This window comes from Protomyctophum parallelum, assembly GCF_964188405.1.
Source record: "Protomyctophum parallelum genome assembly, chromosome: 6".
Taxonomy (NCBI): Eukaryota; Metazoa; Chordata; class Actinopteri; order Myctophiformes; family Myctophidae; genus Protomyctophum; species Protomyctophum parallelum.
The window spans coordinates 23993429-24010175 of NC_139701.1; the positions used below are offsets into that span (position 1 = coordinate 23993429).

Below are 16747 nucleotides of genomic sequence, written 5' to 3' on the forward strand. Positions count from 1 at the left end.
ACAGACTGTCGTTTGCTTTAAATAACAGGCTTTGAAATGAAAAATGTCCATTTCCTTTTTTTTTTCCTGCTTTTTTTTAAAACTCTGATGGCTTGAAATTTACTATTCATATTCCAAATGTTCTTTAGCAGGCCTGTCTTCAGAATTGCAAAGGACCTCCATATGCCTCATTGTGGTTGCTTCACTGCCATAATTACTGAAAATGTACACTGATGGTGCTTTTGTTTAGTTTCAAAGGGGCCGTTCACACTAATTTCATCATTCTATATTTTGTGACATTTACGTCAAGACCATATCTTTTGCCATAAAGCCATACTTTCTTTTGGTCATTAAAGAAACATGTAATGTCAGTTCTGCTTTGAAATATTGCATTTAATATGAAGATATTCTTTTCCTTCTGATATATATTTGGCTGCAGGCTGCAGTTAACAATACCGTATGTGAAGTAACTGAGGATATTGCATATATAGTTCACTGTGTTCCTTCCCTCAGGACTCATGTTCAATGCACCTCAGTATCACTTCTCTGTAGATCACCCAGATGCATGAGTAATGAGCACCAACGACCCCGACTCACTTCTCCTCCCGTTGTCCCATGTTTTCCCCCATATATTCTCCCAGGCAAACGGTGGCTGGCAGGATCCTACAACCCCCTCATCAGTGACTTCACCCACAGAAGGACCCGGAAGCGTTCACTCTGACACCTCCAACTGATCCCTCCAACCGCCACACCACTACAGCCTCCATAATAGCCTCACGACCCACCCAACCCCCAACCCCATCAGGACTGGAGCTGACATTTGTAGTTACAGGGGCAGGAGACATCTGGGGGTGGGGTAGGAACCGGGGATGACATTATCGCCGTTTACGGACAAATCGTCACTTCTTTTTTCTACCCAGACCATCACTGCGACCACCACGCCATCAGCAGCCTGCATAGGGAGCTCACGTTCCACATCATTACTGTCTGTACAGTTTCCACACAATGTCCACGTTGCCTCTTTGTATTTCTCATACAGTATGTGACTCCGTAGGGACACGATTAGCAGTGTATCGGCCATATTCACACAGCGGCAATTTTGTTATGACTTCATACTTGGGGAGGGGTGGGGAGTCTGGGACCCTTCCCTGAGTATGAAGTATGAAGAAGTATGGCCACCATGGGAATGTGCTCAATTGGGCCTGTGTCTTGTAAATTCAAATACTCTCACACTACCTCTATGGAAAATAACAAACAAACGATAACAAAAGAAAAATCATTTGAGAGTCGCTTCTTTTCTCTTTTTTCACTTTTGTAATTACTGAAATTTATACTACCACCCAGTTTTATTTCTGTAACAAAACCCTTTTATTTTTACTGCCATGCCCACAGGTTTCCATTTGACTGCCAAAGTTCAACCCTGGAGGTGAATTTTGATATTGTTACATTATTCATGTTTCTTGTTATGACTACTACTCACTCCGTTGTTTTATTTTTTCACGTACTATGGGAGGTAACATTTCATTTGTTTGTTATGTACCAACCATGTTAGTCTACTCTCTTTGTATATCTGAAATGGTTCTCACCTTACTTTGTATTCAAATCTTCAGTAACTCGTAAGACAGTTTTTTTTTCTTTTCATTTTTTCGCCAGCATAGTATGTTTTATACTCGCATACAATACAGAAACACAGAGTAACATTATTTATGCTCCAAAGTTGGTAAGTAGAAAAATACATAATTTAACATGTTTTGACGGAGTTTGATAAGGATCAATTCCTTTCTCTTGAGGTATTGTTGTGTCCTTAGTATTCACTGACAATTGACTCAAGCTAGTTTGAAAAATTGACCTGAAACACTTAATCAATGATTACATTGGCAGCAATTATGACTCATCGATATGTATTAAAGCACAATAACGTCTAATGATCACATTCAATGGGTAATGTTTGTATTATGTCATTGTCATAGTGAGAATAGTGAGTACAGATAAAGAGAATCTAGATTATAACGATAGTATTCATTTATGGAACAAATAGGGTACATCATCACTCAAATCAGTGTACATCAACGCGATCACTATAGCCAAATACTGCTGGTAACCAAAACCACTTGTGGGCAAAACAAATTGATATCTTTAACTTTCTTAATTCTTCTTAATTTTAAGGTGCTATGTTGTGGGGATTTAACCACTTAAACCCTATATACTAAGGTCCGCTCCTTTTCCCTTCATTGAAAATAGCTGATCAACAAGCTCATAAAGCGTCGCAACCTGTGAGCTTGTAGATCTGCTGTTTTCACTCCATGTTTACCCCAGCATAAGGACGCTAGGGTTCAAGTGGCTAATACACTGCATATCTTTGTTCTGTGAATTAATGTCCACTTTTCATTTGGTTTCCAAAATGCCAACAACACATAACAAAAACACAGCATTCATAACTTACACAACCAACCCAAAATGTGAAATTAGATTTGTGACCTTTGTTGTATGTACAGTATAGTATTTGGTCCAACATGTATACATTACAAGTAGTACTCTTGAGATATTCAGCATATATACCATACTTTGATACCAAAAAAAAGGCAGACATTTTCATTCTCTACTTTGGGATCAGCTTTATCAGCTTTTCTTTTCTCGTTTTGTAGAATTTTATTACCTACGGTACTAGTATGTCAAAAATGCTTTAGTACTCAAAACCAAAAACATAAATGCAGTCAAAATACAGTAGTCTTTATAGAAATTAAATTGAAACAAGTACCCTGATGGCACACAGATGATGTTTGGATATATTTTTATGTCCTCATGTTGTGAATAATTCACTTTTTTGTTGTTGTGCTTTTCTTTCACTTGGTTACAGGACTGTTTTTCATAATATGTGAATTAGCCCAAGAATGCTCTATATGTAGATATGCACCTTTCTTGTTTTGCTTATTTTAATTTTATTGGGCAGTATCCTTTTTATTTTATTTTATATTCTGCAGCATAGTGTCAAACGAGCAGATTGAGGTCACCAGACCCTTGTGAGGCAGTTCCTCTGTTTACTTTGTACTTTTACACTCAAGCCTGCCTCCAAAATGGCTACTGTCTCGACGAAGGTGACGTGAAAAGTCAGTGTTAACACTGTCTTGTGATATTTTTCTTTCTAGCTTGAGTAAATCCTTACAACGAAACGAGATCCAATCCTAACTGACCCTCTCAGAGAGACATGTCGAGTTCACCACAGACTGAAAAAAACAGTGGTTATTTTTCTTTTTTTACAGTGCTTTTATAATAGTCTCCAGCATATGTTAACATAATAAGCAATTATGTGAAATTCTGATCATTCAGAAAGACTTTCTTGGTTCACCAGCGCAGCATTTAAGTGGAGGAATGAGTGCCATGAAGGTGATATACACTATACAGTGTCTCAATCGTTTAAACCAGTCCATTGAAATGAGAGCGTTGGCCGCGCACCACGCCAGGATTCTTTCTATCCCTCTCAAAAATGCTTAACTCTACTTTTCACATTGCCTGTCAAATATTATTAAAGCTTCATGTAATGATGCTTTTAGTTTTTGAATATAAAAGTAAAAGGAACATAAAAAAGAGAAAAGAAACAGAACAATTTGTAAAACATGAAATGTTTTCTTTGTTGCATGTCTTTTGTTCTTCAATGAAATAACGTACTGCAGTGTTTTGAATGTTAATTCTTTTTTTTATAAGGATTTCAGAGTGAAATCGTGGAGCCTTTTTCCAGGACAGATTTTAACTTTTAAGATCTCTGCCTATGTAAAAAGGTATCAAATGAGAAACTATTGTCTTTTTAATTCCAACTCAAAACATGTTTTCTGTGGAGAAAAATAGCTGGTGTAGGTTTTATGGTCTCTTAATTTGTACTGGCAATGCATATTCCAAATAAATAGTTTCTTTTGTTGCATACATTTTGCTTTTGTCGTTTTTAATCTTGTCTCAAAGTCAACAATTCATTAACATCTAGACGAGGTGTGGTTTCTCCTTCAGACTAGGGACAGGGTCATAAGTCACTGTAGGACACAAATTTGCAGATTGTAGTCCTGACAGCACATCACCCCAGCGGATAACGTTGTACATCACACTTCCAAACGTGCTACACCATCTGAGGCATTTTCTCACTGCTAACACTGCGTCAAAGAGCTGGATCTGCTTAGGGTGTGAAGGGGGACATTTTCACAACTTTCTAAAGTGAGTGAAAGCTCCCTGCTTACGGCAGCCAGACACACTACCCCCCCAACCACCCCACTCCATCTCTGCACCCACCGTTCCCTCAAGGCACCGTTAATGTGCGTTCCCTGGAAGAGGGTGGAATATACACTTATCTCTCTCTTCCAGATAAATAATGCACCCAGCCTGTCTGTATGTGCCCTCCAATTCATCCATCCCCCCGTCCCCCCATACTGGGAGGTACAGTACGTCAACTTTTTGGATTAGGAAGGGTGGTCCCAAAAGTGTCACAGCATACAAATCACATAGCGTGACCGAGGCTGTGGGAGTGACATATGCAAACATGATCAAATATAATTACATGGGGATGGCTCCTTGTTTGTATCAAAGGGTTCCTTTAATTCACTGTGAGAGAATGAGAGAATGCAACTACTGTACATGCTGTAATTTATTCATAATATGAATAAAGATTAAAACGTAAAATTCCCTTTAACGTTAAATTCGTTAAAGGGAGCATATTATGCTGAACCAATAAGGCAGTGAAATTGATATTTAGTAATTAATGACACTGAAAAGTTTGAAATCCCCTCACAGTACGTACGCCTGCCCTACATTACTTTAATGTGCTTTATTACTTGTAGTATGTACTCTACGTCAGTATGTGGTTTCTGTCTTGCACAATTTCACATTTTCACTCATCATCTGGACGGGAACCCCTTTTGGTGTTTTTTTGTTTTTTTTGCGGCTTACGCCTTTCATTGGTTTTTTGAAGGGACAGACAGTAGGCTGACAGGAAACGGGAGAGAGATGGGGGAAGACATGCAGTAAAGGCCGTGTTGGGCTGGGGAGTCGAACCCGCGGCACACTGCGACTGGATTACCAGTCGGGTGACCAGACGGTTACGCCACCGCCTGGGCCCCTTTTGGTGTTTTAACTAAGCATTATGTTATACTTTACTTTAGACAAGTAAGACGCGCAAACGCGGGAAGCGAACGCAGCTCGTAAATGGCAATAACAACAATTAGAATAAATTACGTACTTTTTTAAGGTTTTCTTTTTAAAGTTCTCTTTTTTGTGTTTTTTTAAGATTTTTTTTTTAAGTTAAGTGTTTTTAAAGATTTTTTTGAAGTTAAGTTTTTTTGTGTTTTTTTTAAGATTTTTTTTTTAAGTTAAGTTTTTTGAAGTTAAGTGTTTTTAAAGTTTTTTTTTGAAGTTAAGTTTTTTCTTTTTCATTTTAAGTTAAGTTTTTTTTAAGTTAAGGTGTGTGTGTGTGTGTGAGTGCGTGCGTGTTGTGTGATACAGCTGCGCCCTCTGGTGGCGGGCGGGTGGTGTAACAGCGGGACAGACATACACACAGACATGATCAGCAGGGTCTCATAGTTAGTGCTCATTGCGTTCGCAAAAAGTAGCAGATCTACAAGCTCATAGCGCACCACCGAGTGGCACGCTGCGAGCTTGTAGGTCTGCTATTTTTGAAATATCGTGAAAATGAGGCACAAATCTTTGAATATATATTCTTTCAGAAGACTTTTTATTATATTTTGACGTCAGGCCTAAATTGGTGATCGAATCTTCTGAAAGCTTCATGGGCAAAGATAATCAACTTCAAAATAAAATAAAAATAAAAAACGATTTTCAGAATTTCATATGCTTTATGTTATGTAGCATGTCAAAGTCAAACTAGGGGGTTTTCATGATTCTGAATCCACTTGCCCAAATGTGCCCAAAATGTGCTGACCTCATCACATTGGTGATGACGGCTATGGCCGTTTTAAGCCCAAGGAGTGTTTTTTGTGCAAAACTAATGCTTGTAATGGATTCAGAATCATGAAACCCAGAGATTATGCAATAACAGTGGTTATATAAGTAATACAAGCGAGCATTTTGCCCTATGGGAGCATATCTCCATATGCGATCAAACAGAAAACATCTTTATACACTCGGCCACGCCCATACGGGACCATAAACAAACCACTAGGCCACTGGCCTATAGTGGAGTCAAAGGTTGAGACCTATCGGGTGTCCGACCCGACGGTCTCAGCCCTATGTAAGGAGCCAACAGACCTAGGCTGCCTTATATGCTCCAGGCGTAACTGTTTCAGGCCCAATCCCACTAGTTAGCCTGAACCCCTGGGTACTAGAGAACTAGAGTAAATCTAAGAGCGGTCCCTACGCTCTACAGCAACCTGTAGGACTGCATGCGCCACTGATTGCTCCGTGACGTCCAAGTTGTAAAACCTAGCAAAGGTCGAAGGCGACGACCAGTTCACCACCGTACACACATCCTGCACCGAAATACCCATATAGAGTGCCCAGGATGCCGCTACACCTCGGGTAGAGTGCGCCCTCAAACCCAAAGGTGGCAAAACGCCTTTACTGGAATAGGCCAGCTGAATGGCCTCCACAATCCACTGGGACAGCCTGATCTTCGTAGCAGGCTTCCCTCTGGCCTTCGTTCCCCAGGCCACAAACAACTGGTTCCCTTTCCTGAAGGGAGCCGTCCTGGCCATGTACACCCGTATAGCCCTGACCGGGCAAAGCGAGTGTAACCTCTCACCCCCTGCAGACTAAAAAGGAGGAGGATGAAAAAACCTCAAGTCCTGCACTGGCACAATGGTGGCATTGGAGTTCTTAGGGACAAAGGCTGGGTTAGGTTTGACCGTGTCCGTGACCCTAGTCTTCATGTCTTCGTTGAAAGCTGTGCAGTCTGGACTGACAGAAAGTGCCTGTAAGTCACTGAATCTTAGAGCCACCAACAAAATGGCTTTCAAAGACAGGGCCTTCAAACCCACTGTCTCCAATGGTTCGAACGGGGTCTCTGAAAGAGCCTCCAGAACCAAGGACAGGTCCCATGGTGGGACAAAATACCGCGGGTCACTGGGCGGATTTTCCACACGCCCCTCATAAACCGCCTTATGAGGGCGTCCTCACTCAGCACCTTATTCTCAATGCCAATGTGGCATGCCGTTATGTCGGCTAGGTTCACCTTCAGTGAGGACAGGGATCTGCCCTTTTCCAGGAGTTCCTGTAGAGGTCAGGACCTCGAATAAAGAGTTACAATAAGGACCAAGATTCAAACCCTCAACCTTCAGCTTGTGAAGCCTCTCCTTTTCTAGCATCTATAGACATAGGTTTTGTTTATGCTAGCGCCACCATATAGCCTGTTTAACAAGACTGAAGCTTCCTGAAGCAGTTCAGTTCACTTCAGTGGAGTGGGCGGGGTCTATAGTGTGGAAACACCACCACACTTGTCACACTAAAACACTAATGAGATGTTCAAGGTGGTTGAAGGAGGTGACAGGTCAAAAGATAGAAATCCATAGCAAACACCTACAGATGCACCCTCTGATGATGAGGGTTCATTATGACAACACTGAGATTTAGTATTTAGTATTACAAGTTAAGTACCGGTATACATAATTATTTTCTCTTACTAGAAAAAATAGACAGTAAATTGGTAGACACTCCCTGACACTCCAGGCTTCAAGAGCTTTAAAATCCTATGGTAGCCTCGCCCCCTCCCCTTCTACACACACCTGCTGGCTGCTGCAAGCAACCAGACAGACAGACACAAGCTCCTTATGTTTGGTAGTAAAAAGAGTGAAATAAACAACTTATAATGAAACTTTACACCTCATGCATGGCTGAGGGAAGTAGGGGTGCTAGAGGGGCTGAAGCACCTATTTCCGGTTACCTTTACGCACGGGGCGCACGGATTTGAATTTCTCCGGTCAGCCTGACTGTGTGTGTTGTTGTTGTCAACATGGCTCAGGCGAGAATGAGTGATTTCTTTGGTGGGTCCAAGCCCAAATCAAGTCTAGTTCATGAACCCTTCATGAGCAGTGAGCACCAGCGCAGTGTTCAGCAGGGGAGTGCTAACGTTGAGGAGGACATTGTCGTGAAGTTGTCGTCGTGGAGGACAATAATAACAATAACAGCAGCAGCAGCAGTGACAGTGTTCAGCAGGGGCCGAGCTAGAGTCTACCTGCACGCCCGGGCGGCCACGGCCCCTGCACCTGCAGGAGCCAGGCGACTATACTGTTATTATTACCCTCACGTACATAATGACATTCTGGACAAGTAACACACGTTGGATACAGTGAATGCCATGATGAGGGAATTGACCACCCCGGAGCGCAAGAGCACATTTGGGGTTTAAGGTAAAGCATTTACTATTTAACTATATTATTTCTCTAATAGTCACTATTGCAGTGAGAAATAATATAGTATTTACTAATTACTATGGCCGCCGTGCCAACTGAACTGCTGAATGCTGCTGCAATTTAATGTTAATATATATTAGATTCTGACGGGCCCTGTTCTAGTTTCCTGTTCGGGACTCGGGGAGAGATCTATGATGACGATACAACACCCGGATCGCCGAGCCCAAGTGCGCTGCGCTGTCAGCTCGTACTGTTGTATAATAGGGCTATAATTTATATGTTTTTTGATATCGGCGCCTTGCCAATGTCATGTGTAACCTAAATAGGCCTATGCCTTTTTATGATGCATTTTGTCAGTTTGTTCATATAATTGCGTGTGGACTGTGGACATGTTTGAGTAATTGTTATGGAAGCCGTGGATATACACGGCTTGGCAAGCCGTGGATCTACAAGCTCCAAGTGTTGCGTCCACATGCAGCGCGTTGTGAGCTTGCAGATCGTCGGTGCCCCACTCACCCACGAATCCAAGCAGAGGTCCTCACAAGTATAGGTAAAACACTGCCAGTGCTCAGCGCAATGGCCCGTTGCAAAGAAGTTGAGATTTTACTTGTGCGATATTCAGATAATCTTCAACCGATTGTTATAATTCGAAGTGGTATATTCCGTGAAGTTTATATTTTCATTGGGTGTACAAGTCATGTTTTGAATATGCCTTTATCAAATGATATAGACTAGAGAGATGGTAGAGTAGTGCCCAAGCCCTGTTCTAGCCATGATATATGATATATATGATCTGTGGTGCGCTTGCTATAGGCCTACACTCTCAATTAGGGATTTTCCCAGAGGTTAATTTCACTGATGTGTACAACCTTTATTCAAATAGTTTCATTTGTATTTGAGTGTGAAGCTTGAACAATAGGTTAATTGCGGACCGCTACAGAGAAACTGTGGATATTAACCTACCAATAAGGACCCAGGCCAAATGCCATTGCGCAGTAGCCTACAGCCCTACACCAACAATAGTGGGGTTCCGTCTCCATGTTAAATTTAGTTGTCATTTACAATTACAACTCATGTAAAAGTTTCACTTTCAGTACTAATTTGAAGGTGAGGGTCTATAGAACCATTTTGGTTCGAGTGGCAATCACCAAAATAAAATAATTGGCATATAGGGGGCGTAGTCAGGTGCCAACCCCCATCAGCCCTACCAAAGTATGTAAACTGTTGTAACTTTTGATTAAATTATCCAATCTGAACATATGAGATATGTATGGCTTCACAATCAGGAGTAGCAGTTGGTACTTAAACCTTATTACACATATAATATTTGTTTCCACCCAGTATTGGTGTATATCCACAAAAATAGCAGGAAAAACGAGCTAAAAACTAGTAGTGGGGTCCCTAGACACACATTTACAACTCAACAAAAGCTTAACTTTCACTTCTATTTTGTAGATAATGACCTATAGAACAATTTTAGTTCGAGTGGCAAGTCTACAAATTAAAGAAATATATATTTTTGCCAACTTTCCAAAATGGCCAAAATCGGAATTATGTTTATTTGAAAAATGTCTTAATTTTCTTATATTGCTGTTTTTTCTTTGTTTTTCTTGCTATATCAAGTCAATCCTGTGTGAGGAATCAACTGGATTTCAAATATTAATGTTTTGAATAATCTGATATAGAAACAAAATAAAGATGGCTGCCAATGTACATTGAATTACTACATTACACCTAACTTCTATCCTGTTGAACCTAGAATGGTGATGTTGGTGCCTATATGTTATCATGAATGACTAATTGTATAAAAACAAAATACATATATAATAGGACAATATATAATATTTCACACAAATGAGACAATGCAGTACATATGTGGGGAACTAAAGTTAGATATTGGAATATAATACACCACTCCTGTGTTATATTTGTTTATTTTATTTTATTTGTTATACTATGTACTGCCACTATAGGGGGCAGAGTAGCAGGTGTGTCTTAATTGTTCAGACTTGGTAGCTTGCTAGTTATAAGACTAAGCATACTGCAGAAGAGCATGAGCTGCACTGATTGCTCTCTTGTGGTATTGATATTTTGAAGGTAAGCTAAAACGTTAAACATGTCATGAAGGATTCTTAAGTGTTTTTTATGAATATGGATAGTCATGGAGTGCCACGATACGGTCTTCTCCCAGCGCAACTGCCTTGTCGTTTATCTCTTGGGTGAGTTCTACCTTCTGGAATGAATGGTCTGCTGCATATGTTTCTTCACCACAAAAGAGACATTTATTACGATTAACAGGTGCACCAGTCTGGCATGATCTTCTTGCCAATGCCACAGCACCTCCAGAATGCCTTTTTTTTGCACTGTCAAGTGCTGTTGCCCTGTAAAGATGCGGACAAGTTGTATGCCAGGATGCACGATTTAGCTTCATGGATTCTGCATCTGGAAGTTCTACGTCTGGGTGGGGAGAAGCGTCAATTGCTCTGAACTGACTTGCAAGGCCTATGATGTCTGTGTAGGCTCCTTCTCTACGACTGGCAACTGGATTTGCAAGAGGGCAAACAAGTCTTTCCTCAGTTTGCTTTTGGCACAAAATGCACAACTGCCATTTCGTTGTCCCAGCCATAACAGACAAATACTTTATCCAGGTTTAGTTTTCTGTTAGGGTCATATCATGAAAAAAATATAGAAAATATTATATTATTATATTACTATATTATTATATAACTTTTGTATTTAACAGTTTGCCTCAACATATTAATACAAGAAAACAGTCAGCAGTGCATATAGCTACATTCACATTTACCATTGTAATAATAATGAAAATAATGAAAACACAATTTCTTCCTCAGCATAATTGCTATACTGTAGCTATAGTTTTAGACTGTGCTATAGCTACAGGCTACTTTGGTTGATGCTAGCTCATACTATTGGGATGTAGTACTTTGACCACTTATCCCACATGACTATCCATATTCATAAAAAACACTTTAGGATCCTTCATGACATGTTTAACTTTTTTGTTTACCTTCAAAATATCAATACCACAAGAGAGCAATCAGTGCAGCTCATGCTCTTCTGCAGTATGCTTAGTCTTATAACTAACAAGCTACCAAGTCTGAACAATTAAGACACACCTGCTACTCTGCCCCCTATAGTGGCAGTACATAGTATAACTAATAAAATAAAATAAACAAATATAACACAGGAGTGGTGTATTATATTCCAATATCTAACTTTAGTTCCCCACATATGTACTGCGTTGTCTCATTTGTGTGAAATTGTTCTATAGGTCATTATCTACAAATTAGAAGTGAAAGTTAAACTTTTGTTGAGTTGTAAATGACGGTGTGTCTAGGGACCCCACTACTAGTTTTTTTCCTGCTGCGTCCACATGCAGCGCGTTGTGAGCTTGCAGTAAACGCTCAGCCACTGTTAGTGTGTTGTTTAGGAAGTGGAAACTGCTCAGTGCAGTCACAAGTGTGTGACAGTTTGAAAGAGAAGTTAATTAATTTTCATAAACAAACTGCTTGGTCGATTTGTTCTTGAGTGGTGCCTATCACTCCAATGAGGGACTGAGTGTGTATGTCTGTCTGTATGTTTGTAGTACGACCCATTGACCCCTGGAGCTGATTGTGGTTGCATTCGGGTCACGCACGCGCACGCGCGCGCACACACACACACACACACACACTCTGATCCATTGACCGTTGCAGCTGTGCTTAAGTCAACAACGTCGTTCACTTCACATTGCAGATTTGCAGGTGTGATCTTATTCTGCAGGTCAGTTACCTTAACCCATTCAGGGCGGGAATCCCTTTTGGTGTTTTAACCCATTTTGACATTCTACAAATGTCTTCTAAATCATGACAGTTTTCGGAACAAAACTTTGTTTCTATGTCTGTGGTTCTCAAACTATTTCATGTCAAGGACCCCATAATTATATGTAATTGGCCCCGGACCCCAATCTCAAAATATGTAGTTCTAGGGACCCCCGCAGAAGCAAAGAAAGAATATATATTCAAACAATTGGACGACATTTTCACGATTTTTCTAAAATAGCAGACCTACAAGCTTGTAGCGCGACACTCGGTGCCGTACTATGAGCTTGTAGATCTGCTATTTTTCGATAGCATAATGCAACAACATAATGCGGGTTAAAGCATTATGTTATACTTTAGCTATTGAAAATTGGCAGATCTACAAGCTCATAACAGAGTGCCGCGCTATGAACTTGTAGGTCTGCTATTTTTGAAAGATCGCGAAAATGTGGCACAAATTTGGAATATATATTTTTTCAGAACGAACGTTTTTAACTAAAATCTTTGCTTCTGGGGGAGTCCTTGCATGGAACAACATATTTACAGTTGGGGGTCGGCGGCCAATTACATAATCATTGTTGGGGTCCTTGACATGAAATATTGAGCACCACCTGATACAGAAACATAAGGTTTTTCAGAAAACTGTCAGGATTTTGAAGATTTTTTTATTTTATTTCGACATCAGGCCTAAATGGGTTAAGCGTGAGTGAGTGAAATAAACAAACATAAAGGTGCTTGAAGTGCTGTGTGCACTCTATGAAACTTCATTCTTAACTGTTTACTATGGTTCACATGGCGCAACTGCAGCCAGTTTTACGCAAGCGCTACATTTACAAAGCGAACGTGTACATGAACATTCAGATTTCAAATATAAAGTACTCACCACGTTGTGTGACGTGTCACGAGGCGTGATGTCACGAGGCATAATGGACTGACAACCATATATGGAGGCGTGTGATGTCACGAGGCATAATGGACTGACAACCATATATGGAGGCGTGACCTGACTGACGGATGGACGGACAGGTTTTGCAGTAATCTGTGACCTACGTTGCAATAACACTGGACTCACAGATGCATAATGTGCATCAGCCATATCAATGCCTGCCAAGACAGCAGTCATACATGAGGCGATACATGCCTGGGGGGAATGGTTATTGAAGCACACTCAGAGACATTGCAAGGTTTGAGGTCTGGGGGCGCCTTTGTTTTAACCAAGCAGCTCACTCAATACAGGGAAACCCTTCATGGTTTCTGCTGTGCAATGGCGATGACCCTCCTAAAATAAGATGTCTTGTAGCTGGACACAAATTATTGTTTGCCGAGACAATCCAAAGGAAAGGTTCCAACTTGGATGCACAGAAAGGGGACCCATAGGGACTGTGGATGTGTTCCACTTAGCGGTACAGATTTCAGATTTGAAAGCAGGTCAACTTAGCTCTTGTGTGGAAGTGTTATTGGATTGCTTGAGTTTTTTACATTGCCTATGCCACCCACAGATCTTTAATGAATTCCTCTGATCCCCAAGTTTCATAAAGGAGACATTTGGAGACGATTTCACAGATCAGTGTGTGTCATCAAAGGCTTTCAAGTAATTTAAACCGTGCAGAATTTGAATTAGAATCTGCAATATATTGCCCATTTGGGGTGTGGGAGTTTATGGAGTTGTACACTGTTGCTTTATGCTTGCCTAAAGCCTCTTTAATGAGCCAGACATGAACCTTATCATGTACTTCAAAAATAGGGGGAGGGGGTATCCCTTTAGAATTGTGCCAAAAGCTATGAAAAATCTAAGCAAAACAAAGTTATCTCCCCACCACATGAATCAGAAAATGAGCAAGAAATGCTAAATATTTTGCACTGATGATCAAGGACATCTGGATGCACTCCTATTGCAATCACTTACTGGCACAACAAAGCTATTATCATTCATGTCGGTGTCATTACTTTGCCCTAGCTTGTTTTTCAACTCTTCAAGAAAGAATGATATACTTTTTTCCCTCTCTTTATCACTTACTATGTTGTTGAATGTTGATATACAATTTGGAACAGATTGTGCTGTCATACTGATATGATGATCTCTGTAGTGTAGAATATAGAATGTCTCTGTAACCGAAATACTGTACAAGTGGACTCCAAATTTGTGATTGTGGATGTACTAACTCTCTCTCACACACACACACACACACACACACACACACACACACACACACACACACACACACACACACACACACACACACACACACACACACTTTGGATTGCAATATAATCTAATATTAAAACCTGAGTGCGGCTGGATACTTAATATTTGTTACTATAACAGAATTATGGAATGTTATTGCTCTCTGTGAAACACTGCTGACCCCTCATGGTCTCTTTCACCACAGGTAGCATACATTGAATGGTCTTATGGTCTCTTTCACCACAGGTAAAAAACTCAGATCCACATGGAAACCGTGTGAGTCCAATGTGGATCTCAGACTTCCTGTGGCAAACATTTTTCTATTCTATTACGTCAGTCATCTATGATGTACCGTATCTATGACGTACCGTATATATGACGTATAACTCAAACTTTTGGCAAGGTTTCAGTTCAAGTACTTATGTGGCACAAGAAATGTAACACTAATCGGTCCAGTGGTTTGCAATATTAATTCTAGACACACAAACAGATGACCCTCTAGATTAGCCTGGGTAAACCCACTCCCCCTGCTGGACAACATTTCATTCTGCCAGGAGGGGTGAGTCTGGCTAAATGGTAATACAAAGTCCTTAAGATTGTATCAGCTTTGGTACGAGCCAATCCGCGACCGAGCTCAGGGCTCTGTGATTGACAGCGCACGTTGGCCAATCAGGAACGATTTGAGCAGTTGATGACGTGTGAACTCCTCGACTCATTCACAACAACAAACATGGGAATGAGGAAGTAGGAACAGAACGCGTTTAGATGACGCCTCTTGTTTTGATATACGCTGATTGGCTGAAGGGGTTGTCCGTCAACGCTACTCTCCCGCCCCACGGCTAAACAGCCACACAGGCGATTATGCCAGACTCACCCCTCCTGGCAGAATGAAATGTTGTCCAGCAGGGGGAGTGGGTTTACCCAGGCTACCTCTAGATGGCTAGGCAGAGTGACACTGTAAAAATAGTAACATTCAAGTAATTATGTACTTAGTTAGACCTGAGGCAGAATCTAAATTACCTTCTGAAAAACTTTAAAATAATTAATGTTGGCGGCACGGTGGCACAGTTGGTAGTGCTGTCGCCTCGCAGCTAGAAGGTCCTGGGTTCGATTCCTGCTCGGGACACTGTGGGTGCTGGCGGCGTGTTTCCTCAGTGCCCATACCCGAAGGCGGGGGTTGGCGAAAGGGCCTTTCTGTGTGGAGTTTGCATGTTCTCCCCGTGTCCCCTAGGGTAGGTACCCTCACAAAAAACATGCAGTAATCCTGGTCACTAAACTGCCTCCCCCTGGCCAGCCGGGGCGCCTGATGGAGGGGAAAGGAACTGGTTGGAATAACGTGTTCCTTCCACGCGCTACGTCCAACCAGGGAAACTCCCCCCTGTCAGGTGTAAAGGAGCAACTTGGACACTAAGGAAGCATGAGTTCAAGTCTGTTGCTCTCCCCTTGTCCCCCATATATGGGGACTAGGTTGGTGGAGGGTGTGTAGAGCCCAGGATCACATTAGATGATTGACACAGGGGTGAAAAATGGGTTACAAAATCGTGGGATAAAAAATAAAAAGTAAAATAATTAATGTTGGAGATATATAATATATATATATATATAGCAACAACTAAAATGACACAGCTTGAAAGATAATGTATAGGTGTAACAGGTCTAAATGGGTTACGGTCAGAATAAAGCCTGTGATACATTCTTATTAACAATGTGAAAAATACTATTGTATGAGATCTGCTGAAGCTCAGGGTTAAACCAACACTTAACTACATGAACCCTAGCCAGTGTCCCTATTCTGAGCATGTCATAATTGGCAAACATTCAGCAGCAATAGGCGAACATTCAACGAAAAATAGCACCTCTACAAGCCTAAACCTTAGCCCTTTTAGATTTACTATTTTTGGTGCAGAGGGGAAAGGAGGGCATATAGACCACTGGGAGACCCTGCAGAATAAAATATATAGGATTAAGTGGTTAATGAAAGCGGTTTGCAGGCTGGGAATGGAAAACTTATAAACAGAATATAGCTTATATTCTGTTTTTATTCATCACAACCCTGTACTTGCAGATGTGAGGAAATTCTTTCAACTTTCTTCAAAATGGAGACAAAGATACAACCAGGTGCTAAAATGGCTTGGACAATGGCTTGGAAAAGAGAAATTGGACTGTGCCATCATCGTCTGTCTTTTTCTAAATGTAATTTCTAAATACGAAAAATCTAGCACGGGGTGGATAGACCTCATTTAAAGACTAATGTAATGTACAGTATACTGTGTGTGTGCGCGTATGCATGCATGTGAAATATTCAGCAAGGGAATTTGATTTTCACATACTGTACCTTTTGTAAAGTGCAAATTGAATGAGTTAGTTGAGGTCCAACCAACTTGAAGCCCACTTCATTAACACTCCCAGTCTCTCTTCGC

General features: G+C 40.9%; 1 protein-coding gene across 2 annotated transcripts in view; it reads left to right on the top strand.

Moving 5' to 3' along the window:
* The window catches only part of LOC310860434 (pre-B-cell leukemia transcription factor 1), a 61145-nt gene extending 57250 nt beyond the window's left edge, over positions 1-3895 (top strand). For both annotated transcript variants that reach the window (XM_083767330.1, XM_083767331.1), the window contains one exon: positions 621-3895. In XM_083767330.1, the coding sequence (XP_083623456.1) occupies positions 621-713 (93 nt within the window). In that variant the 3' untranslated portion in view covers positions 714-3895. The remainder of the gene's footprint in view (positions 1-620) is intronic.
* Positions 3896-16747: the final 12852 nt, after the last annotated feature.